Here is a 25,993-nt window from a genome sequence, read left to right as displayed (position 1 = left end):
ACCAATACAGGCAAGTGAGACACAACTATCAGCTTTTAGTAACCTCAGACACAGGGCTCCTACCACTTTTGCTACTACAGACCTGAGCAGTCAGACACAAAAATGTGCACTTCACCGTATCAAGGAAAGTATCATATCCTTTGGTACCTTTACATGATGAACAAATGCATTCATCAGTTTTGAATCTTGAACTCCCCTGTAGCAAAATCATTTTGCATTAAATACTCCCCTGTCTAAAGTGCTTTAAAATGTCTATCAAATGTATTACAACTGCAGCTGTAATACTGAAAAAATATGTAATTTTTTTCTTTTCTTTTCTTTCTTTTTTTTCTTCTCCCTCTCTCTCTCTTTTTTTTTTTTTTTTTTTTTTTTTTTTTTAATTTGGTGTTTTTGCAAAGGGCAATATCATAGTTTTGGACAGAAATATTTTGCACTGTTTTGAGAAAATGAATGTTAGGCTAAGTTTACAGCCTTGAAAAAAAAAATAATAAATAAGAAGTTCTGCTACAAGGACAAAAATGTGATTTTTTATCAGAGGCTTTTTCACACAAGTTGGAAAACAGCTGTACTGCACTGAGAAACAAAACATGATAGATGTTTGAATAAAGATGAGTGGGAAGTACAAAGGTCAGGTCTGGATGTGACCCAGAAACTGAATTGCACTGACCCAATATTTTGGTTCAGCTCACCGCAGGTTTGGGGGGTGGTGGGAGGGTGGTATTTTGGTTTTGGCCTTTTTGCAGAAAATAAGCTTCTGGCTTAGGCTTGCACTTCGAACACCACCACCGCACCCGCGTTTACACAGACGGGCACACAGACAAACACGAGGGGACCCGTTTTGTGCAGCAGAGTCGGTCTCACCGCCGGCTGGGGAGTACGAAATACCTGCGCCCCGTGAGCAGTGGCCCTTCCCACGGGGCGCCCCCCTTGCACCCCGCGCCCTCGAGTGGGCTCCGAGCCCCGGCCGGGGCAGGGGGCTGTCCCCGGCCCCCCACTCCCCTCCTCCCGCAGCAGCGGCGGCTCGCAAGGGGTTAACCTAGTAAGCACCGACACGTTGAGGGGGAGTAGCCAAGACCAAGCAGCAAAAACATCATAGCACATTCCTGGGTAGTCCTCAGCTGCCAGCATCTGATTAAAACCATATCTCTCGCTGTGAGTGGCTAACTAATCTGAAGGCGAGAGTACAACTGAATATTTAACCGGGCCCTCGCTCCCTGCCAGGCTACCGGCTGCAGACGTCGGATCATGCACGGGGCGTCACGGATCTAGCTCGTAAGTAGCTTTGCAAGCGGGGCTCGGCTCTCGGAAAGCCTGCGGGGGGGGGGGTGGGCTGTCACCGGGGAAGGGGAGAAGGCGCTTATTTTATGTATGCACTCATTCATTTATCCATTTTTCTCCTTCCCTGCCCGAGGACGTGCCGGTGGGTGCCCGTGACGGGGCTGACCCCCGGGGTGCTGCGGAGCTCACGGAGCGGGAACCCCGCAGGGGAGCTGCCACCGCAGCGGGGGGCTGCCCCCATCTCCCCGCAGCCCCGGGGGGGCAAGGCCGAGCTCCTCCGCCGCCAGACGGAGCCGAGAAAGCGCCGCGGGGTCGGGGGAGGACGCCGGGGGCGGCTCCGGTCCCGGTCCTGGTCTGGGGGGGGAGCTGCGATGCACCCAGCCCGGCAGCCCCCGTCCTGGCTGTGCCGCGGGGTGGAAGCTGCCTGCATCCTGCTCCGGCAGGGCCGGCTCCCTGAGGAAGCCTGAGCTGGAAGCAAAATAAACATGTATTTTTATTCCTGTGTGTGGAGGGGGGCGGGGGTTATAGACGGGGAAAATTTGTAAAACTCAGTGTTAGTAAGCATTGAGTCATGGAGATGAGGGAGTTCTCTGGTACCAGAGAGGAGGGAAGGGTTAGGATGCAGTGAAGCAGGGGTGGGTTTTCTGTTTTATTTTTAGATGGAGAATCCTTGCTGAGCACCACTCTGCTGGTGAATCTCAGGGTGATGCTCCTGTCTGTGGTAAACAGGTCTAATTAAAGATGTCTAGGATTAACTGAAATGAGTCTGCTCTCCTCAGGAAAACTAACTTCTCAGCTGGTGAGGCTTCAAGTCTCTATCAATTGTGTGATGTCACTTAACTTTGACTGTTGTTTCAAGGTAGCGCCTGTGATCTGAGCAGTAAGATAAGCGCAGGTGGTATCAATACAGCTGGACTTCTCTGTAGCAGATCTACTCCTCAGATAAGTTGAGGCTGGCTACTTGAGCAGTCACTAAGGAAGCATGTAAATCCACTGGTAAGGTAGGATTAAGTTAACTTCTTTTTTGGGGGGGGGGGGGATGCGGAGTGAGCATAAAGGAATCACTTTGATATTAATGAATCTAGTTTGCCTTAAAAGGTTACACTTTTGCCTCAGAAGACTTTTGTAGCTTTCATAAACAAGGCTGTCCAAAATTGAGCAGATCTGAAAGCTTATAGACTTAAACATTTTTCTCATTGTATGCTAAGGAATGGGCGTAGATATGCTTAGGGATGGGAACTGCTGTGTAGATAAGCACAACAGAAGTTGAGATTACTTTAAAGTAATTACAAAAGCTATGTGTTCTGTCTGGTTGTGAAGAATTATTAGCTGCTAATAAATTGAAAATGTGACCAGGTGTCTAACAGGTTACTATCAGGAGATTAGGAGCTGTTATGAAGACCTACTAACTCTGCATCAGGTGATTATTGTGCCTCGTAGGGGATACAGTGGGTAGCTAAACAGAGGGACAAATCGAGATAAAGCCTTCTCAGCTGGGAAGGGGGTTATCTGAGACACAAGTTTGTCTGTTTAAAGAATCACTGTAATCACATCCAACTCAAATGGCCCTTGAGGCATAGTCCAGCTTCCAAATTGCCCTGAATGGGCTGAGGATGTGGTCACATCTAAAGCAGAAGCTTCTGTTAATAGACAGTCACTAGAGTTTCCTTTTGGAGGAGGAGAACTGAGTGGTAGAAATGGTAAGGAAGATGTGAGTGCTAAATGAATGTCAGGTGACCCATCAAAGCAGAGGCTTAACTAGCATACCTCATGACCTATGGTATGGGAAGACTTGGTACAGTGAGCTGAAAGCCAGGTGTTTTCAGTCTTAGATGAGATGGTTCTGCTACAGGGAATCTGACAGTGTTCTGAGCTTATTACTGTTGACAAAAGGCTAGGACCATAACAAGCTCTACTGTACTAGTCCTGTAACTTCTGATACCCCTTCTCATCTACTGTGCTCTTACTTCTAACAAAGCTGTTAGCTGAGCACCAGCAGTTGTGCACAGTGCTATCGTTTGGAAGGATGAGCCAAATGCCAGAAAGCTGGCATCGGTTTCCTTTTGTGAAGGTAGAGATGGTTATCCATTCCAATACGTACCTTCTGCTATGTTTCTAAGTATATCTGTACATTTGCAGTATGTATAGAGCCCACTTTTTCAGTGAGAAATGCATTACTTGTCAAAATACCTGCATAAACCAATTGCTGGACACAATTGTCCAGTAGATGTTATGGATATACTTCTTACTTACCACCTTTACTTCATGAGCAGATGCAGGACAAGCACTCTGAACAGGTGAATGCTTTCCTGAGAAAACTGTGCTTTTCTCCTTGTGAACTTTACACTGCTAGTATTCTTGTGTGACCTGCTGGATTAACCAAGTACTTGAGGCTGTTTGTGGACTTGCTTCAGCAAAGCTAGCAATATGCAAGCACTTTCGAGATGTGAATTTGCAAGGACAGTGAAGGGATGAATTCCACATCCAGAGAAAGCCAGCTGACTCTGAAAATGGTACTGATAGAGCAAATCCTGTTTGTATAGATTCTGTCAGAAGTGATGAAGAGATTACAAGGTAGCTTCATGCTATCTGCAAGGATTTTAGAAGAAAAAATAGCTCTTGCATGTAGATTAAGGGATTAGTAGTGGAACTAAAACTCCTCCCCCACTGTGAGGCTGGGGTGGGAAATGCTAAGATGTCTTAAGCTTCTGTCGTGGAGCACCGCTTGTGCCATTATGCCCCTGCTTCAGCATGGATTCTACAGAAATGCAATCTGAAGTTCTGTTAAAAGGATCAAATATCCTGTTGGAAGGATCAAATAGAATAAGGTATCAAAGAAGTGTGACTTCCAAAATAAGCTGACTTTTGCAACCCAGTTCTGAGGTTGCATATGCGTTCAAGGGTCTCAGGGTTATAAAGAAGGTGGATAAAACATGGTGGCAGGCCAAGTCAGTAAACAAGATCTACCAGTTAGAACAGGATTAACATGTTTATACAAGCTGAGAGGCTGAGTACTGAACAAAGCATCATCTCCTGTCTAACTCCCGATGTCCTGACTTGATGAGGGCATAGACCATTCCATTTTCCTTTTTACTGAAAAGATGTGCCCTGTATGTGCTATGAAGTGCCTTGGCTGAAATGCCCTGTAGATCTTCACTCCCAACTATATCAATATGTCTTTTCTTAAAAGCTTCTAATAAAGCTTCATAGCTGGTGCGTGTCACCTTAAATCTCAAAGCTTGGACCTTTTGGGGCCAGTTAAGGGCAGACTGTTGGCCTCAGAGCTGAATTTCCTGCTGTTTTGTCAGTTCATGTTGCATTCTTAGGCAATAAGATGAGAAGTAAAATACCTTATGAGGATTACATCTTAAACAGAACTGCTAGGTTAGAGGGCCACAATAACAGATGTTTTACCTGACATTGAGGAGGCTTCATGACAAATGTCCACTAGGATCTTGCTCCTAGCAAAGTATACTGAACACTTAATGCTGATACAGCACATAACTGCAAGTCTCCTCCTATGAGGGGTCTGTAATACACCTTCCCTGTGGCTAAAATGCTTAGGGATGAGACTACCTTCTAAGGATGGGCAGGAGAAGTAGAGAACACAAAGGATGTAGTGTTAATACTGCAACCTTGGAGACTAACTTTTGTGCTTCCACTAAACAGGGTAACTTGTGCTTTAAAGGAGGGCACAAAGGTCACTGTATGAGTAAGTAGTAGTTTTATAGTAGTTTGAATAGCAGATCTACCTGCAAACAGTTGCCAGCCTGGCTGATAGAAGATAAACTCTAGAGCAGGATGGGAGGCTGATGCTCTTGCACTCTTCTGGTGTATGGGAGACATCTCTGTAATCAGATGTCAAGATCATCACAGAGGTGGGAAGTTAAATGGACCCTGGTCAGAATTACTTTAGAGTCTGGGTTTAGGAGTAATATCATAAGCTACCCCTAATGTGCATCATGAATGTATAACTACAAATACCTACAAGGAAACCTTAGTACAGAATAGTCATCTGTGAAACCTGACTAGTTGTTCAGTAGGACAGCTACTGAAGTAGCTGCAGTGGAGCTCTGAACATCATGTCTAGATACATTTCTTTTTAACCTCTGGTATTGACTTTTGTGTACCTTCCCCCTTAGATTTTTCTTTGCTTTAGGTGGCAAGAAAGGCATGGTTAGTTAAACAAAATAAAGCTAGGGCCCTTGGTGATGACTAATCTTGTAAGCAACAGTAATCATTGTATACTATAACCCAGAATACTTGATACTACCAAATTGAGGACTGAAACTGCTGTAGAAGAACCTGTCTTCATAAAGTTCAAACAGAATCATCAGTCTTTCAATGAGAGATCAAGAACATAACTTGCATCCGTTATAGGAGACGGCAAGGAGCAGCTCTTGTGACCAACGACTGCTACTACAAACTGTGTAACCAAAGGCTGGCTGTAGCTGGTGGCTAGGTGCAAGGTTCTTCAAATATTGCCAAAATTAACATTTAAGGACAGGCTTCTGCCTGCTTAAGGTTAATTGGCTGGTTGAGCACCTTCTGTATAAGCAGACCACAGCACTTGACCCTGTTGTAATGACTATATGGTTTTAAACTGGGTGAACTCAAGAGTAATACAACAAAATCCCATTTTTCACGCGGATAGATTTGTGAACAGGTAGAACACAGTTACAACTGAACACTTATAGTTCAGTATAAGCTATGTGGAACATATGCAATCTCTCTTAGTACAGCTTGCACACACCCAAACTGCAAAGCTGGATAACTCTGCCAGCACTGGACAGTTAACAGCATGCAGCTGAAATAACCTATGATAACAGCTTCAATATGTGTCAAGTTCCTGCTCTGAGGAAAGGGGTGAAAAGCGCAGTTATTGGCAGCAGTCCTTTGCTGTACTAACCAGAAGGAAGATCAGGAACAGTCCTTCTAGGCAGGAGAGAGTTAGGAGTACAGTTGGAAGTGAAGTATCTGAGCTGTTCTCTGGTACAAAATCCAGTTTGCATCTGAATAAACACTAGCTGCATCAATTAAGCAACCTGTAAGCAAAGCAGTTTTTAATGTATGCAGTGAGCCTCAGCAAATAGTCTTGACAGTAGGCACTGCCAGCATACGGCCTGAGATTCCTCATCCTGTGAGTAGCAGATGATGCTTTTCTGAACAGTGGCTAGAGCAGACAGCTGAAGCCCCTTAAGACAGTGGCTCCTGAGCCAGAGGTTTCAGCACTGGAAACTGAAGTGAGTGGTATGCAGGAGTGGTCCCTTAACAAGTCAGAAAGCATCCTGTCTTTCTGGAAGACTGATATGAAGAAATTTCTTGTGGAAATGTTATTGTAAGGACTACAGAAGGAGGCTAGTGAACTTCTATAAGAATATAATCTAAGCCTGTGTTGTCAGCTAAATAGCTCTCAAAAATAGAGCATACTGGAGTATTTTCCAATTTCTTTCTAAAATAAGAGCTTAGAGTTCAGATGCTGGTATTGCTTGTGCTAAGACTGAAGGGGTTTCTTAATCTACAAAGTGAACTAAGAGGTTGGGATTCTAAATGCTGAACACAGAGTTTGGAAAAGCTGCTACCAAGATTCATTGTAAGATGCTGCATTATTCCCAGAACAAGTCATTAGTTCAGACAGACAGCTAAGCGTCTGGATGCTGACTTCAGACACTAAAGGCTCTGTCCGAAGAATAACTTTAGTCTATCAAACTGACAAGGCAGTCCTAGTTCCCTTCAATTTGAGGTGAAGTAATCAGTTAAACAGATAGCAATAGCTTATGAAGATACTTTTAAGGAAGGAAAAAAGGATGGCAATGCTTGCTAACTTATATCATAATGCTATATATAATGCTTGCTAATTTATATCATACCAAGTTGTTAACCAGATACAGCCTGTTTAAACTGGTCATGATTTCTCTTAAGACCTCTGTTCTAATATACCTGCAGCAGCTGTATTGATTTCCAAAGAAGAAAAATCTGAAGTAGAGCTACACTGGAAGCTGGGCTGAGATGTAACTAATCATCTCAGTGTTTATATGCTTAAAGCCATAGTACTATGGCAAAAAGGACCAGTCCAATTGCATTACTTGAACTGAGTGACCTGTTCAGTTCTAGCTGCTAATTTAGTGATGCTCATTTCACTGTAATTCCAGTGATGAATTATGCAGAAAACACTTTTGGGAACTTAGTTTGAATTTCTAAAAAACAAACAGCTCAGACTGATGCACTGATATAATGAGAACAGACTGTTCTGTTCAGCTGATGAAATACCAGTTGGCAAATAGGCTGAAATGGTAAGATGTCTGGGTAGTGGCTCACAGGCATGGTCCTGCACCAGCAGTGGTATGTGCTAACATCTGAAGCTGACATGACTAACCAGAGTATTAAGATCTCTATCTACTATTTCTATTTCCAGTAGGTACTGAGGGAGAAGGCAGCAGCATGAAGAGGGTATTCCATGACAGATCCATTACTGCACTTCTGTCCCAAGGAGCAGATGAATATCACCCTTCGCTGTTTCACTTTACTAATTATGTATTATCAAGACAGTTAGACCTTGTGCATTGTTCTGCAATATACAAATACAGCTGTAGCTTTTTCCAAAAGAGTATTTCTGTTGGCAGAGGAAGCATTTGGGATGGGGCTGTCTTAATACTCCTGCAAAGTATTGATACATCCTCTTCTAGGTGAGAAGACAAAACATTAAACTGAGCTTAATGCAAGTTGCATGAAAGAAGTAGGATCAAATTCCCAGGGTGAAGTTTTGTTAATCTAGAAATACTTAGGCCAACAGATCAAGTATGGTTTAACTGAGGCCCTGACACTGAAGGAACAATCTCTTAACTACAAATCAGGCTTCTAACTACCTATAGGTTAAACAGCATAGCTGAACAGTATGTTTCCATGTTTTTGAACTTGGTAGGCCAAGACCAGTGGTTTTAGCCTTGCTATCAAGGAATTGCAGGAGAAACTGAGTGGTGGGGTCATCACTAATCTAGACCTTACTGATTGTGGGAGTGACTGACAGTTTCACTTGTTAGGCAGGGTAGGCCAATATCCTTTTTGGTTGTCTCTTACAAAACTAACCACAGGGGCTTGGGTTAGACTTGGCAGCATAAGAGCCTGTATTTAGTCAACTTTCTGGCACATGATGCTGTTCTTGCATTCCAGACATGGCACGAACTGGAGGGGAACAGTTCACAGGCTGTCTATGAACTCTTTCCTACCACTTGTCTTCAAGCAGGTACTTGTTATGAGTTAGTGTGAACAACACATACTGGGTATAATCCTACTTGTAGGTAAGGCTAATATCTTTCATGTGTATTAGCCACTGCTACACTAGTTCCTAATAGATTAATCTGGTTGTTTAGTAGAGGAGACAAACTAATGGTAGTAGTACTTGCATCAGAGCAAGCTGCTGGAATTTTCCGTTTAAGTCATAGCAATCTTGTCATGTCACAGGAGGTCTATTCAACTTGAACTCTTACAGTCAGGTGCTAGAGCAATGAGCACTTTAGTAATGAAACAAAATACTTAAAATGGTATTTTATTTGACTCCCTGTTACCAATGACCCTGTTCCAAAAGCAAATGTCTGAATAGCATGTCCATGTTTCTTATTCATTAATTCACTGCTGTTGCAGCAGGAACTAAGAAAATGAGGTAGTCAGTTCTGCATGTAGCAAGTTTAGATGTGAATGCCAGTCATACAGGAGCTCACACAAATGCACTGTTTTACTTCCATTGTGCATAGAACCTTCTAGTCAAGATTGTCCATTATTTGTAAATCTATCTGACTTTAGAGCTTCAACTCTTGCAAGTCATTGTCTGTATTACTGTTAGCCGTTAATCTGTCTCTTTAGTCTGCAAAACTGAAGTCTTGTAACAAATCCACTCAAGTGGACAGCTTCTTTACCATCCTTGTGAAAACAGCTCTTTTGTCAAGAATTTGATAACAAGATATTTCTCAAGTTGTGTTGTGCAGGTCCTGATACAATATTCTGACAAGAAGAACCTGGTTAACTCTTCACATAGCAGGGCAGGGGGTGGGGAACCTGCCTTGAGGAGGTATGTTTAGCACTTGAACTATTGCTGTGCTTCCGGTTACTACTTCTTCCCAACAGGCTATAATGGACTTGGCAGTAAAAGATACTCTTATCCTCTTCTGCCTCTCAGATTCTAATTTGAGGTTAATATTTACATGCAATAACTCTTAAAGCTGAATCATGTACTTGTAGTATCAAGGGACAAAGAAGGAACAGAGGCTGTGAAGAGGATAAAATATTAGACTGATGAACAGATGTTTAGATTATCTGTCTTGGCTCTGACTTTTGCAGTGTTCCTAACCTCTTCTTAGATGAGTTTTCATTAACATTAAGGCAGTTATTTTTGGGGGTGGGGAGGACAGTAAGCCTGTCTGTTGGGAGAAGATAGTCTGTTATGGGTTTTAAAAACTAGGCTATAACAATAATGAAGATTCTCAATCTCCCATGTAATTACACAGGGAAAAAAAATCTGATCATTAAGGGTAGACACCACACTGCCACTCTGATCAAATAAGAGAAATAATTGAACAACACCTAGATTACCTTAAGAGATGCTTTCAGAACAAAACCATTTGGAATGTGCTTCATTTTTTTGCTAAGAAATGGGTATTTCAATGATGTCTCGTCTCTAAAAACAGCTCTCCTTGCAGTGAGTTTAGAATAGACATTGAGAGTACTATATACTTAAAGTCCTATGACTGATTTCTTTTCCCAGGGTAGATATGTGGGAAACCACATACAATGCATGAATGAAGAGCTTCCTGGTTTGAGATGGGCCTTGAGTTATGAGCTGTTGCCTACTATGTGTAGAGGGCCTGAAACAGTCATTCCTTAAAGTGTGACCAGTACTTACTTGTCACAGCATAGACCCCATAGGAAAGGAGGAAGATACTAGTTGTGGCCTCTTAACAACTCCTTCTGGAATAAATTGAAAAGTAGGTTAGCAAAATATGGTATATATCTACTGATACAGATGATAATATACTTACAGAGCATGTAATTATGCTGTGGTTGTAACAATAGATTTATCTACATGGAGAAGATTTCAAAAGGCATCACTTAACAGTCTGCTGACAGAGTAACTGTAGGAATGATCTTGTTCTTCTCTGACAGTATAACAGAAGGTGTGACTGTCCTTGCATGAAAGCACTTGCATCTTTCATCTTGTCACACAGAACTAAAGTGTGATAGAACAGTTCCTTTCTCTTGTTACCTTACTTCTGCAGCCTGAGTAAGGAAATACTGAGGGACTGAGTACTGTAAAAGAAAAAAAGCCTCTGAGCAAGAACTGCAAAGAGAAGATTTTAACTTCACTTTAGCTCCCTGCATATCTACAGGAGCATGTAGACAGCATGTGGACTACACCAGAATTTTCCATTATGATAAGGCTTCTTTTTGTGACAAAGATGTTGCACTCTAGTACAGCTTTAACTTGATTCTAAAGCACAGAATCAAAATTTAGTTGTGGTTGTAACCCTCATACCACAAGCAAACTAGACTACTGCTAGCTCAAACTACCTAATGTTACCCCCCTTCCCCCCCCCAACCCCAGCAAAATTTTAGAGTAAAGCCACAGGGGACTTCTTGCTACTTTACAGTTTAACTAAAATCTCAAGAAATAATTATTTAAAATGTGAACTTGTATTAAGACTTGTCTATCTTTGCATTCTTAGTTTAGCAGCTAATTCTCTTCCTCGAGAGGTAGGATTTATCGAAGACGGAATTCTCTGAAGGTATGATAAGTCATGTACTGTGAACTCTTACCAGGTGAGATGAGCTGTGCCAGACCTCGGATGGGAGAGAGTTGGTTCTGTAAACTGGTCAGAAAGCTCTCACTGATCTTCTCAACTGAATGGTTAACACAGAGGCTAAACCCTTGCAAATCCTCCTGTCTTCCTGTGGAAAAGATAATACTTGTGTGTATTCCTGCCCATTTTCTTCCACCTTAGGGTTTTGTGCTTTATGGCTCTATGCAACTAAGTGGTCTGGCTTCCATAGGTTGAAGGTAGATGGCTAATAATGCATGGTTAACTGGCACATAAAGAGACCTCCATATGGGCAGTTGTTTTATCTCTTCAGTGAATCCTTCTTGTGCATATTTGCTTCTTTCTAGGATATTTGCTTGTCATTTCCTCCTAATTTGGGGGGGGTCTTCAGAGTCCGATACTTTGGTTGCATAACACACTCCCCTAAACTGGGGAAGCAGGATCATTTACAGGCAAGACTCTGTGCCTCAAGGTTGCTGTTTCTTCTTTCTGGCACAGGACTGGGCAGAACATCCTAAAGCTGTGACTCAGCTGCTAGAGAGCATGTCTTAGCTCTGTTCTTCTCCAGGCTTTTTCTTTTTGTTTTCTAAACAGTAACCTTCCAGATGGGGGTGGGTGGCTAACTAATGATTCAGCCTTAATATCTTTCCTTCCTCTCTTTCTACAGCACTTGATAAATCTAGGGAATGGTCCACTACACTGAAGTGTAAAGGCTATCTCCACCTGAAACTCTACCATCAGAACTAGATGCCAGACTAGACCTAAAGCGGGATCCAATTGGCTTTATTTGACTTGATTAATGAGTGCTTCCTTTTTCCCCAATGGGCAAAACCTTCTAGCACTTCTGCGAATGTCCTGCCAACCCCTGTGTGTTGTAATAGTTTTCTCCCTTGCTCCTTTGTCAGAATGGACACTGTGTCCTCCCAGGCTAAATAGAAATTGAGGCCTTCAAGGTGAAATTCTTTCTCTTAAGAACACAAATCTCTTGGTCTTTCCTAGGTTAAGAATCAGTTAAGTGCTGGCATGCATTACTTTGTCAGTTGCAAACTGGATGAGTCAATTTGTAGATATTGACTTAATGAGTTGAGGGAAGAAGAGAAGCAGAAATGGGAATAAAACCCATAAAGGAAATTCTAAGCAATAGGTAAAACATTAGGCATAACTGAGGGAAGTGGGAAATACGCCATTGAGAATTACAGGCTTATAACACCACGAGATATGCAATGCCTACAGCACTTGTCTGGTTACATAGTACATCTCAAATAGTGTGCTGAATAAAAGGGGTGACTTGATCTGTTGCTACCAGTTTGGAAACAAAGGGAATAGCTAGTAGAGAATGTAGAACAGCTATTTAATTCTCAACCATCTTTTGGCTTCACTTATCAATGTTAAATTCAGCAGACCACTTCAACAGAACCCACTTCAATACCTCAGACAAAACTCACAAGGCAATTTCTGTAGCAAATGTGAATGTCCAGATCTTTCCGGCTGGGTATAGGTGATCTTCAGATCTCCATAAACACGTCCCTTTATTTAGTAAGTGTGACTCAGTGTTTCAGCTATTTAGGAACAAAACATGGTGGCTGCAGTTGGTGGTGATGTGTACTTTTTTGTTCATCTTATGAATATGTTCTCTGAGGCTAGAAAGGTATCATGGCATGGAATTGGACTAGTATGACTTAATTTGCAGAGATTTTTTTTGGGGGGGGAGATTACTTGACAACTTTAGGCAAGAGTATGGGTGTTTGGGAGCTTTTTGTCTCCTCCTAAAGCAGTCTTGCAGTCTAATTTATTTGCTTTTACCTGTTGAGTGCTATAACTTCAGTACTTATAGGAACATGAATAAGATCTGATGGTTTCTTCTGAGTATTCTGATGTATCTTCATGAGTGTTTAGAACAGGTCCTAGTAAATGTTTCTTGCATTCTCTCCTATGCTACTACAGATGATGCTCGCAGTGAAGGAGAATACAGCAAATATCTGAGGTGCTATAAATAGCTTTAAAAGGTGAAAAGCTAAAGGTTGACAGATTAAAACAGGATGATGCAAGTACAGCCTGTGGATGTAGGTCAGTATGATATACTGATTAGGTATTATTGAGGTAAGGGGTCATCACCTAGTTGCTGTAACTTCATGCTATCTGTAGCCTGAGATGAAGAAACAGTGAGTCAGATTTCCTGTATGACCACTTCCAAAATTTCCAGCCTATACTGCGCTTCAGTATTCAGCAGAATAAAACTGGACTAACAGGTATAATGGGAATATTTTTTCTTCAAGGTAAAATATTATGCCTGCCTGCTGATTGTTCCTTGGATTCTAAAGAACTACAGCAAGTACAGCTGACCACCATCTCATCATGTCTACTGAAGCTGAAACTACTACTACTATCAACAGCCAGCCTGAGCAGCAGGCTCCACCAAAAGCACAGCCTTCAAAGAAAGAAAAAAAGAAAGGTAAGAAATACCTACCTCTTGAACGCTTCTAGTCAGTCTCCTTAATCTTTTGCCTAAAACTAAGATTACTTTTGCTTCATAGTTGAAATAACTCAAAGGTTTCAAACTGACTGGGAGGGTGAGTAAATAAGCTAGTATAATCTAACCAGAAGGTAGGCTTTTAGCTTGAGAGCTTTTTTTAGCTCTAGGTTCTGGAGCTTTCTGTTCTACTTGTCAAGATCAGCAAATTAGATGCTTAAAAAGTTACTGAAAGCCTGGAGAAATGAAGGTCTCCTGAGGAGGTGACCAGACTTGCTACCATCTGGGTAGCTGTTGCTCTGAACCTGACCTCGCTTTATTCTTCACCCTCTAAAGAGAGAGTGACATGCTGGACTCAGATTCTAGTCCAGAGAAGCTAGAAAACATCACTCATGAGAATAATTGTGTTAGGCAATAGCTCTTTAGATTGGTCATTTGAAATATAACTGCCTCATACAGAAATACATACCGAGGTACACATTCTACATGTTGAGTATATGGGAGAAAATGAAGCTTTTCTGAGAAGTAATGGTAATAGTGAAAATGGAAAATACAGCTAAAATATCAAGTGATTACAGGGATGCAGGTACTAGGACTTCTTGTAGAGGTGATGGTGCTAATAGCAAGTTCTAGCACAGGGACTAGTAGATTCTCAGAGACCGAGAAAAGATCTAACTAGACCAGAACTGCAGGCTCACACCTGAAAGGCTCGTTGATCATCCATTATGGCCATAGGAAGTACTACTCTTTGCTTAGTTGGTTGTAGCCCACAAAGATTTCAATGTTTCATGACTGTTCTGAAGTTCCCAAACATTAAGTATTGGTCCCCACTGTTTGAATACAGGTCAAAATCTCTAAGATCACTGTGACCTTAAAGGAATAACTATCTTGAAGAGCACACATTTCTAGAAGGACTTAGGTTGTTAGTCTGTTATAGTCAGCTGACAATTTTTACAAGAAAAATTCACCATATTAGTACACATTTTAAAAATTTCCAAAGCCACAAGGTACATATTTCTCTTCTAAAACCTTTCTCTGTCTCCAGGGCCTGAAAAGACAGATGAATCTCTTTTGGCCAGATTCAAAGGTGATGGTGTAAGATACAAAGCTAAACTGATTGGCATTGATGATGTCCCTGAGGCAAGAGGAGACAAAATGAGTCAGGATTCAATGATGAAGCTGAAGGTAAAAGCCTGAGCTGGCATGCAAGGAATATCTTCTGCTTAGCCTTCAGAAGGCAGATCAGATGGTCATTTTTGCACAATTCCAAGTATTGCTTAATAGGAACATCAACCAATAACAGCACCATCTTGGATGGAAGATGCTTTTAAAGCTGTAATCCATTTATAAGATAGTAGTTTTAAATGCAGTTGATCATGGTTTCTCTACTGTCTTGGGAATAGTCTGTTGGGTCTCTTGTTATCATCCATACTATATTCCAAAGTATGAACTTGATTACAAATAGTGAGCTTTGGTATTGGATGGGGAGGGGGAAACTTTGTGATATTTAGTATAATAATTAAAAGCCCAAGCTGACATTCTGTAGCAATGGTGACAACAAGATATATAGACAAACCAAGGGATAAATGAGACACTGCAACAACAGAAGATAACCACTTCTGGATAGCAGAACCCTCACGTTAGCTTCAGTCAGGCCAGGAAAGCTGAATTGACCTGGTAAGGATGCTGCTGTTGCAGTAGTTCTGTGTAAAAAAAAAAAAAAAAAAAAAAACCTCTAAAGCTCCTGAATGTTTACAAAGGAAACACAGTCTAGTTTTGAGATATCACATCTAACCTAGCCAGGCATATGTTGTAAGAGAAATGTCGTTCAAACCATAGCACAGTTTAGGAATAACTAGATTAGCAGTAATACTGTACTGGCTATGGGCTCATGAGACATGCTTAGGAAACAAGCTAAAACTCAATCAAGTGGAAGTCTCATCAGTGTTTTGATATTCATTTTATTTAGGGAATGGCAGTGGCAGCTCGTTCCCAGGGTCAACACAAGCAGAGGATCTGGGTGAACATCTCTCTCTCTGGTATCAAGATAATAGATGAGAAAACCGGGGTAAGAAATGAGTCATTCTTAATGTGATTCTTAACGCAAGTGAGTAGTTTAGGAGGTAGACCAATCTGGACTAGATCCTGCAATGTAAACCAATGGGGTCTGTTTTTTTGTGATTTTTCTAATTCTAGGTCATAGAGCATGAGCATCCAGTGAACAAAATCTCCTTTATTGCTCGGGATGTAACAGATAATCGTGCCTTTGGCTATATTTGTGGAGGAGAAGGCCAACATCAGTTTTTTGCCATAAAAACAGCACAACAGGTATTGATCAGAGGCCCTTTTCCATATGCTATGAGTGATGCTACAGTGTAAACACTTGACATTAGGCCCTTAACAGATGTTCTGCTGATAGTCCTATGAGGTGTAGGGAAACATCAGCACAGATGTATTAGTCTGTCTCCTGAAAAAGGGTGGTAGGAGCTGACTGTATTGCCAGTGGCTCTCGTTTTGTTCAGCTTCTTGTAGTCCAGAACAAAAACACTCCAGTATCCTTGCTTAATTGATTATTCTTGCTTAACAGTTCATCTCTACTGGAAGACATTATCATGAACTTTCCTATACAGTGGCATGTTGCTGTCAGTGAGAACACTAGTTCTTGAGTTAAACAGAGTTTTGCTCAATTAGTAGAAAAGTAATCATAGAACCGTGCTAGTCTAGTCTTCATGATGCTTTTTTCTTGTGCAGCAGTGAAAACAGACTCAGTTAACTGCAGCATTCTGGGATCAATGAATGGCATGACTGATCATCCTATAGTTGCTTCTACTGGGAGGGATTCTGGTCCTGTAGTGGGCTTCCACCATGCAGAATCCCATATGCAGAGCCTGTCTTTCTACAAAGAGAAACTGTACATAAGCAGGGTTGGAAACAAGCTATTTGAAATTATTACCGGGCATTGTGCAGCTTCCCAAATATCTAACTTTGATTCAGGTGTTTTGTCATGAAAAGCTAATAAATGATTGTCTTTATAATAGTCACTGTAATGACTTGTAGAGCCAAGACCTGAAAGCTAGAAACTTCCTCGTATACATCCCATCCTGCCCTCCTGGAGGACCTTTTGGCAGTTTCAAACCCACTACAGGTGGGAGTGAGGGCTCCTTGTTGGAGCATGCTACTACTTTAGTAACAGCTATTGCACTCTTAAGCCTGTTTTATTAGTTTCAGGCTCCTGTGTAGTACTGGCTTCACTGGAAGTGCAGATCAAATACAAAAGCCTTCTATGTGTGCTCTCCAGTGGAGTCTGTTCTGAGCTTTTCACTGTGGGGTACTGCTTGCTAGTCTATAAGCTTAGCCAAGCTGTAGACAACTCTTGACTTGCTGCTAGTTTTTAAATACAAACATGTCTAGCTGAGGAGTAAGCAGAACTTCAGTCAGCATCTCTAGACTGCTGCAGCTGTACTGTTTGTCAAAGATGATAAGCCTTGAAAGAGCTCTTCCTGCAGTTACATATCTAAAACCCTTGATTATGAGAGGATGACGGTCACATGTGATGCAATACCTTTCTAATTCGTGCTAAACTTCCATCCAGATACAGGTGTCTGCTCCATGTGTTTGAGATGTTGATTTCATTGTATGCTTGCCTTCCTGTTTTGCTGTTTGCATTCTATTTAAAATCTAGAACAAGCTATAGAAGCTTTCTCCATGTTCATTGTTGGAGTTGGTAGAAACACAGGAAAGTAAATTTCCCGCCCCTACCGCCCATGAGGCTACCATGGAGCTTGAACACTCTTTGCACTTTTGAGCAAATATGATTAGGACTTGCCATGTACTCACAAAGTCTTGAGCTACATGCTTTTTAGCAGGACAAAAAAAAGTAGACTTAGCATAGGTACTGTCACTTTCCACGGGGATTTAATGGTTCTGGGCTGATTTTTACCCCATTACCCTTGCTCTCTACATAAGAGAGCTTATGCAGAGACTAGGCAATCCTTTAGAGTCTTGATGTTTCCTGGTATCTCAACGTTACTGTTGCACCATTACTGTTGCTGCTCTGTGGGCTTCTGCTGAAGCAAAATGCAAAGTAGCACATAGCTTAAATTTATGTTCTCTTTCAGGCTGAGCCCCTAGTTGTTGACCTTAAGGACCTATTCCAACTAATATATAATATAAAGAAGAGGGAAGAAGAAGACAAGAAGAAGGCAAGTAAAGTTACAGAAGCTGCATTAGTCTGCATAGAATAAAGCTTGTTTAAGCTTTGACTGGGCTTGTAGGCTCTTAAGAGACTTGCAAAAGGTCTATCTAGAGCCAGTATTATCTAAGGCTACTGGTTGGCAGCTGTGCCAGCAGTTTGTTTACCAGATTTAGGAGATAAGCTAACCAGAGCAAAAGGCTTTGGATATTCTACCTGATGTCTAGATACTAAAAGACTTCTTTTCTTCTTTAGAGTGAAGAAGCAAATAAGACTGAGGTAAGTCTCTCCAATTCAGCCTCAGCTGATTAGGTTTTCTGCTGCAATACAACTAGCTCTGTCTTTCTTTATAGTGCTAACGTTATGGAGGAATCATAAGATGCCCAGTTACAGTGGAAATGGGAGCAAAAGGGGTAGTAATCTCCCATAAATTTTCTATAATTGACTTAGTCTTTCAAGCCTGCAAGTTCCTTGCTTAAGGAAGGTTTTGTTATTTGTCACTGACACTGTTGTTCATCTATTCCAGAATGGTAGCGAAGCACTGTCTGCTGATCAAGCTGACAAACTGAAACTGGTAGGTTAAATTTTAGAGATAATGCCATTTAAAAAAAAAAGTAGCTGACTATCTCCACATTGTGTGGTAGGTACAGCATGCATAGATGTTCAGTAGATCTATGTAATACTTGGGTTTTGCTTTTGCAAGAACTAACAGACACCAATTCTTCCAATATTTCTGGCTTCCAGGGAGTTGACCAGATGGACTTGTTTGGGGATATGTCAACACCTCCTGATGTGAGCAGTCCCACGGTAAGTAGAGTATAGCTTAACTGTTTCAGTTCCAGCTTTGATATCAAACTTTGTCCTAGTAGTAAGATTTACTTTTACTTCATTATTTCTAGTTTCACTGAGACATCTGTCTAGTTATGTGATGTATTAGTATCCTAGAGCTGTAATAGTAGCTACTTACTAATTAGAGTAGCTAATGTCATTCATTGTGGAGTCTTCTTTTCTGGAGATATTCAAGGCCTGTCTGGATGCATACCTGGGCAATTTGCTCTAGGGAACCTGCTTTGGCAAGGGGGTTGGACCCAATGATCTCTTGAGGTCCCTTCCAACCTCAACAATTCTGTGATTCTGTATCCAACAGAATTCATTTGAGACTTAGAGTACTTATTGTATACACCTACTTAACTAGCTGGATATATCCCTGCTGTAAGGGCTATTGTAGAAACTCAGCTAATGACCTTTGAAGTTGAAGCCCACTTTAGGTACAAGAGAATCCTTAAATAATGTATTCTGATTGGACACCTACCTATTCCAGATGAGTGGCCCTGACTCACAGTGGGGCCTAACTGCATAAAACTATGCATTTACCACGTCACAGCTCATTGTGACCCCCATCCCCTCAAATTGCACCAGTTTATTCTGGCACTATGAGCTATCAATCAGCTAGTGACTAGGTCTGACCCTTCTGTCTGCTTGGTAGACAGATGGTATGTTAACCTCTTCCACATACAAATAGCTTTCTAATCTTACTCCAAAGAGACTGCAACTTGAAGTCACACTGAGGCAATGTGATTTCACAACTTCTTAAAAAAAAAAGAAAAAGACCAGATCTCAATAAGGGTACTTGACTCCAGTGAAAGCCTAAGTGTAGTAAGTGCTTAATTACTCTAACTTCCCTTAAACTGAGAGATATTAAAATGTGCTTTTATCAGTGAGTTTCTGAAACTGCAAGCTGTGGTTAAATCACAGCTACTTAGTGTTTGACTTAATGCCTTAGAGTCACTTCACTGTGATGTTGAATACATATTAGAATGATGTATTGGATACCAGCATCTTTCCTGCTGCAGATGTTTTCCTTGAGCTTTGTGTACTTTGCAGCCAGTCATATATGAAACTAACTTTTTTTTCTTTCTGAACAAATAGGAAGCTAAAGAGATTCTGTTAGTGGACCTAAACTCTGAAATTGAGACCAAACAGACTTTTACAAAAGAGGATCTCTTCTTGAATGGCATCACAACTTCTCTTCCACAACCAAAGCCACAGCCACCATTCTTGCCAGAAAATTCTTTCTCTACCAGTCTCAGCTTCTTTCCCACACCTAATCCAGACCCTTTCAGTGATGATCCTTTTGCACAGACAGACCAATCTGCACAACCTTCATTTGATTCTCTAAAATCTGCTGATCAGAAGAAGGAAAATCTGAGCACCTTGACATCGGTGGGTAATGGTGCTTCAAATGGTGATATTGACTACTTTGGTAAACAGTTTGACCAGATATCTAATAGAACTGGCAAACGAGAAGCACTAACAAGCCAGTGGCCATTTGAGAGTAAGCCACCTGCAGCAAGAACTCCAAATGGGGTACCAGACAGAGAACAGAATGGCTTTCTTAAAGCCCCATCAAACTTCTTTGTGGAAGGTCCTTCCAAAGGAGTAACTCTGCAGAATGGAGTAAAGCTGGATTCTGAAAGCAATATCCAGCTCATGTCACATGAGTCTATAACAATTAGTCCACCACCACAAAGTACCAAGCCAGGAAGAGGAAGGAGGTCTGTCAAGGTGAACAATGTTCAAGTAATTAATGGCAATATGCATGCTTTTACTTAAAGAAGCTGGGTGAAGGAAGCTTTTCTTTCTTCATACTCTGTAACTGACTAAACAGCTTCACAGCGTATCTCTTCCACATGCCATGCTTACTCTAACCTCCCTGCAGCCATGGTACATCCTAACACTCATGAATGCTTCATATAACTATGATCACTAAATGTATGCTCTTTTCCTTAATGCTGCCGTACTTCTGTAAAGGTCTGGTAAGTATACTGCTAAGTATGTTGACCCTTGATATAATGCAATAAGCCATTATGATAGCTGTAGAGTCATCAGCCTGTGGTTTCACAATGATGAGGTACCAATAGTAGTTTACAGAACCCTATATGGCTTCACAGTACCTGTCTACTGAGTGCAGTTTCAGTGACTTGTCTGACCATACACAGGGTGGTTTTGGGTCAGCTGCATTTCTCTTGTAATCAAATGATGAAAAACTCACTTACTGACCTTGATAAAACTTCAGGTGTCATTGCAGACTGGACAGGAGTGTTTGGGGGAGCGGAATCTCATTATGATAGCAAGTATTTAGTCAATTCTCCTGCTATTGACCTGCAACTACTATATATTATACATGTTTAATGCCATGCATATCAGTAGGTATAAACAAACTGAAATTTGAAACTCTTATGCTTGGTCACCTTTAGGATACCTAGTACCTTTTAGAATACATCAAAGCTTCCTGCTCTGCTGTAGCCAAAAGCTTGTACCACCAGACAGAGTCTTGATCATAATTGGTCTTAATATTCTGCCATGCTATCTCACAAAAGCTCTTTTTCCTTCCAGACTACATCAAATGACTTGTTTAGCTCGGCCTTGTTTGCACCAACTACGGAGAACCTTGGCTTAACCTCAGTGGCGCAGACAGGACCTGTGCAAACTAATCCACTGGACCTCTTCAAAACAAGTCCTACCACAGCATCTCCATTAGCTGGTCTAGGTTAGTTCACGATAGGTATCTTAGGCTGGTGCAAGAGCTTCACTTCATTGGTGTTCTAGCTCTGCTTTATTTAATGTGCAGTGTTTAATCCATAGATAAGCTGTAGTGCTGTCTGCCCTAAACTATTAAACTTTGTGAATAGACACTTAAACTCTGCATCCTTAACTAGAACTGATAAACTTTTGACAGCAGCTTGCCATTCCAGGTACACAGGGTGCAAATGTGTGTCACAAATTGAGAGGCTAGGGTAACACTGCTGCAGGATCTTAAGATCTTACTTACACAGAAGTAACTACCAACCTCAATTCAGTTCTTCAAGAACTGAAACGGAGTGAGGAAAAAATACTAACCCCTTTATTACCAGCCTCTCCAAGTGACTTTTTAAGCGTAAATTAACAAATTTTTGCAAACAGATGATGGAAAATGCCTTGCTGGTACCCCCAGTGGAATTGATACACTCCTACTTAGTCTTCAGAACACTGAAGTGCTGTGTAACTATCTTCCCCTTGCAGGTGGCTTGCCTGTATCTTCGTCACCATGGAGTACACAGACATCTGCCTTCAACCAGGCTGCATCTGTCTTTCCTGGGTCTATGATGTCTACTCAACCTGCAGGATTTACTCAACCACTTGCCTTCAGCACTCAAGCGGTGTCAAGCTGGAGCCAGCCTGCATCTTTTGGTCCAACAGCCTCTCAGTCCCCTGGTGTCTGGGCACAGCCAGCACAAGTTACATCTACTTCATGGGCACAGCCATCTAGTGCTGTAAATCCATTCCAGAGTAGTGTATTTCCACCTTCAACACTATCTGCTCAGCCCCAGTCTGTACTGCCATCTGTGTCAACAAGTAGCCCACCTCAGCCACCACCTAGAACTGCCCCTCAGAAGGAGATATCCAAGAAAGATAGTGATGCTTTTATTGCTTTGGATCCACTTGGTGATAGAGAGATGAAGGATGTCAAGGAAATGTTCAAAGACTTCCAGCTGACAAAGCCACCTGCAGTACCAGCAAGGAGAGGAGAACAGCAGAGTCTTTCAGGTGCTTCTGGAGCTTTCAGTAATTGTTTAGTAGTAAAGTAGCCATTCCTCAAGATAGTACAGACCATAATATGGAAGCTAGCAAGCTGTCTGCCAAAATGACTGGTAAAGTCTTTCTTCAGCTTAAATAGCTGCTCAGGGAGGAGGTTGATCACCTCAGGGATGGTTGATCACAAGTAGCATCTGATAGTAATGATTACATTAACCATTTTATTTCTTTAAGTTCTGAAACAACTGAAGGACTGTCTCCCCTGTTGTTAAATAATTGATGAATGCCAGTGGCCAAACACTGACACCTAGTGCCTGAACTAGGTCTGTAGATTGTTACATCTATACAAGTCTCATCTGGCTGAAGTATACTGAGGGACAAGCCAAAGATAAAATTGAGGTCATATAAAGCTTCTTGCTTGTGTTTTTGTGTATGCAACTGAATGAGGCTTGGTTTACTGAAAGAGACGAGTACTTGTTTGCTATGTTGTTTGATATAGCGATTTGTCTCTTCTTTCTAGAATTACCAAAGCCTGTTCCCCGACAAAGTGTGCTGCCAGCTGATAGCCTGTTTGAAAGTCAACCTAAAGCAGACCTTTTCAATGCCTCACCTGTAAGTACTAAAACTTTCCACTGTGTCCCTCCACCCTACCAACAGGGATCCCTGTGTTTGAGAACTGACTTAGTTCTAGCTTTTAGGGGCTATAGAACAAAACTTCTTGCATACCTGAGGCTAATATTTAATCTAACAGAGGGCACTTGTTGCAAGGAGGCTAACAAGGCATGATTCCATTTGGCCTGGGTCCATAACAAATGCTACAAACTATAAATCCTCCTGGAAACTTCTTCAGCTCTATATGGGGAGCTTCTACAAAGGTCTGTAAATGGTACAGCTGCAGAAGTCTTCCACTTCATCTATGCTTACCTCTCTGCAGGCTAGTATGGACTGAATGGGAGGTTCCCATGGCTGGTATCCCTTGGGGGAGGAAGTGGCCTATGCACATCACTCCATTTGGGACACAGCACTTGAAACCCTTGGTGGAAAATCTGGACCACTTCCAGAATGCTGGCCTATGACATCTAGCATTTGTCTAAAACAGATCTCAAAGTGACTATACTGGATCTACTACAAATGAGTTAATTAAGTACACATGGCTTTTCTAAAATGTACCTTGCTTCCAACTAGTATAACTACTACCATGGCTTTAGAACCCCTTTTACTCTTTAAAGCAGTACAGTTAATATGTATTTAGCAGGTGCTTTGCAGTATTGTCTTTCCAGAAAGCATTTGAAACCCAAACTAGCTGATACAGTCAAGCAGAATAAACCTGGTGAAACCTTGAAAATCCACTGAGTCTTCCTTTTCTTTTTGTAGAAGGAATCTCAGAAACAACCTTCTGGTCCATTTGGTGATCCTTTTGGCAACCCCTTCGCATAGACTAGGTAAGTCTTCCACTTATAAGACAACCTACTTCATGCTCTGAAACTGATTCAGAAAACCTTTGGCAAAAAGCAGGATGAAAACTACACTGGCTTAACTTTATTGCTCCTCTGAAGTGCTGCAAGTAGTTCTAAAGTATACTTCTGCTAGAGTGCCTCTACTTAGACTTGCACATGTTGTCTGCCTAAGACTAACCAATTTCACTTTCTGAGCAATAAAGGTTTTGTTGTTCTATGGACTTAAATCTCAAAGTCACAAGAGATGTAGATTTTATTTCCTTGAGGAAAGTTAATGAGTAAGTATGTGCTGACTAAATTCTGTGGGATATCTCTTTAGCAGAATGGTAGCAGACAGTCCACCATGCAGTTTGATTTCCTAAACATTGAAGGCACATTTTCTGGGTGAATTAGTCATAACAAAAGAAGGGCTGTCATGAGCTTTTGTCATTATAAATTAATTCAAGTTCTCTTACCATTAACTACAGAACACAAACTGTTAGATGTATGGCAGAGGAATAAATACAGTAGTTTGTCATCCCCTGAAATACAGTCTACTTGTTTACAGACAAGTTTTGCTATTTATTGCTTTAGCTTTGTTCTTAGTGGTGCTAAGTTAGTTTAAGCTGTGAAACTCTAACTTCTAGCCATCCTAACCTTAAGCCCTTTTCATTATACTAGGCACAACCAAGGAAGGACAAATGGAATAACTGGACCTCTTCTCAGCATGACTCTATTGTTTCACTTTGCTGTCTGCTATTCCTACTGCTGTTCCACGATGTCTGTAATCTAAAACACGTCCAGGTGGATTGAAACAAACCCTCAACAGTATGCTGTGAAGATGGTAATTCAGGGCAAAGCAAATAGAAAGTTCTACACAGCCTGGAGACCCAAACTCAAATTGCTGGATGTTTAGTTTTACTTTAGTCTTGCAATATTCCATGGAAGAGCTTAGTGATGCTAAGTCATGTGTCTTGTAAACATGGTCACCTTACTTCCTTTTTCTGCAGCACTTACTGTCCTGAAATATAGGAACTGAATGTACCTGGGGAAGAAATGCTGCCTTCACATAAGGGAATTGAATTAGTAGCTAACTCCACACTTTAAACAACTAGGTCATTTGCATGTTACCACAACAGCAGCCAGTTGTAAAGTTAGTGGATACTACTCATTTCTAATTGGTGACTGGACATATGACTTGGTCTCTAAGCCACAGAAATGTAAATTGTATGGCTGGAGGAGAAATAGAATACTTGTCCACTTAACTAATGGTACAAGTAACATTCTGCCACAGAAATGTAATAAAAGGATGAACTGTGGGGTCTGTAACAGAATTGCTGGAGTCCTGAGTACTAGAGGTCTACAGTGTAGGGTCAGATAAGACAAAACACTTCTTGAACACTGAGCTAGTCATTGACACTAACTGTTGTTTTGGTGCTAACATGGCTTATTCAGGGAGGGAAATCTACTAGATCACTTTTTTAAAATTAAGGTGGCTTGGCAGACAAGTGGAACAAGCAGATAGGCTTCTTGCTTATATCTCAGTGAATGTCCCCAGTGTTGCTCAGTTTAAGTTCACACATGGTGTAGCATGACATGTTCCCAGTATGTCAGAAAGCAAAAAGACAATCATGGCTTCAATCCATGCCTAGATTCCTTGTGAACAGATGCACCAGCTCTGTGCTATTAATGTGAGGTAGCCCTCCATCTCTTAAATGTGCCTTTTCTAAAGAACCTCTTTACTAACAGACCTTTAAATCAGTCAGTTATGACCAATTGTAACAGCTATGTTCTTGGCCAGTGGTGAATGCTGATATCTGAGTTTTTTCTGTTAATACTAAGCATAAACTTGAAACAGTATTGTTAAATCAAATGTCTAAGTGTTTGCTGAACTGGAAAGCTAAGAAAATCAGCTTGGAGAGAGCCTTAGTACCCACTTCAGTCAGTCATGCAAGTGTATATAAATCTCTCTTGCACTTTCTGTAATGCAAAAAAGCTATGAACTTAAGTATTTGTCTCAAACTGGAAATGTAGAAACTTACGGATATTACACTGTTATATAATTGTAGTATCTCAAGTGATGTTACCTAATGACATTAAAAAGAAGCAACTCTTCATAGCAAACTAATATCTGTGTGGCTGTTAATTCTGTCCTTAGAACTCAATCTTGCGCCTCAGTTGATTCTAGGATTTCAGAGCCTGCTAAAAACTGTTTGTCTCCAGTTCGGTTCTT

General features: G+C 41.3%; 1 protein-coding gene across 4 annotated transcripts; it reads left to right on the top strand.

Annotated features, from left to right (window-relative positions):
* The first annotated feature begins 882 nt into the window (after positions 1-882).
* Positions 883-25,888, top strand: DAB2 (DAB adaptor protein 2). Of its 4 annotated transcripts, none has more exons than XM_048048447.2 (16): positions 883-1,272; positions 2,138-2,274; positions 13,364-13,539; positions 14,603-14,742; positions 15,527-15,625; positions 15,754-15,885; positions 17,676-17,759; positions 18,005-18,028; positions 18,276-18,323; positions 18,494-18,556; positions 19,679-20,314; positions 21,146-21,299; positions 21,812-22,336; positions 22,845-22,936; positions 23,699-23,766; positions 24,442-25,888. In XM_048048447.2, exons 3-15 carry the CDS (start codon positions 13,443-13,445, stop codon positions 23,759-23,761), a joined length of 2,157 nt encoding a protein of 718 aa, XP_047904404.1. In that variant the 5' UTR covers positions 883-1,272; positions 2,138-2,274; positions 13,364-13,442; the 3' UTR covers positions 23,762-23,766; positions 24,442-25,888. The 4 variants fall into 4 exon arrangements, with proteins under 4 accessions (XP_047904404.1, XP_047904403.1, XP_047904402.1 ...); XM_048048446.2 differs by having other exon boundaries at positions 2,138-2,279; XM_048048445.2 differs by lacking the exon at positions 2,138-2,274 and having other exon boundaries at positions 884-1,272.
* The last annotated feature ends 105 nt before the right edge of the window (positions 25,889-25,993 follow it).

Source organism: Anser cygnoides, chromosome Z (assembly GCF_040182565.1).
Source record: "Anser cygnoides isolate HZ-2024a breed goose chromosome Z, Taihu_goose_T2T_genome, whole genome shotgun sequence".
In the NCBI taxonomy this organism is placed as follows: Eukaryota; Metazoa; Chordata; class Aves; order Anseriformes; family Anatidae; genus Anser; species Anser cygnoides.
Note: the sequence above shows the minus strand (reverse complement) of the source record. Positions and strands in the feature narration are given on the sequence as shown.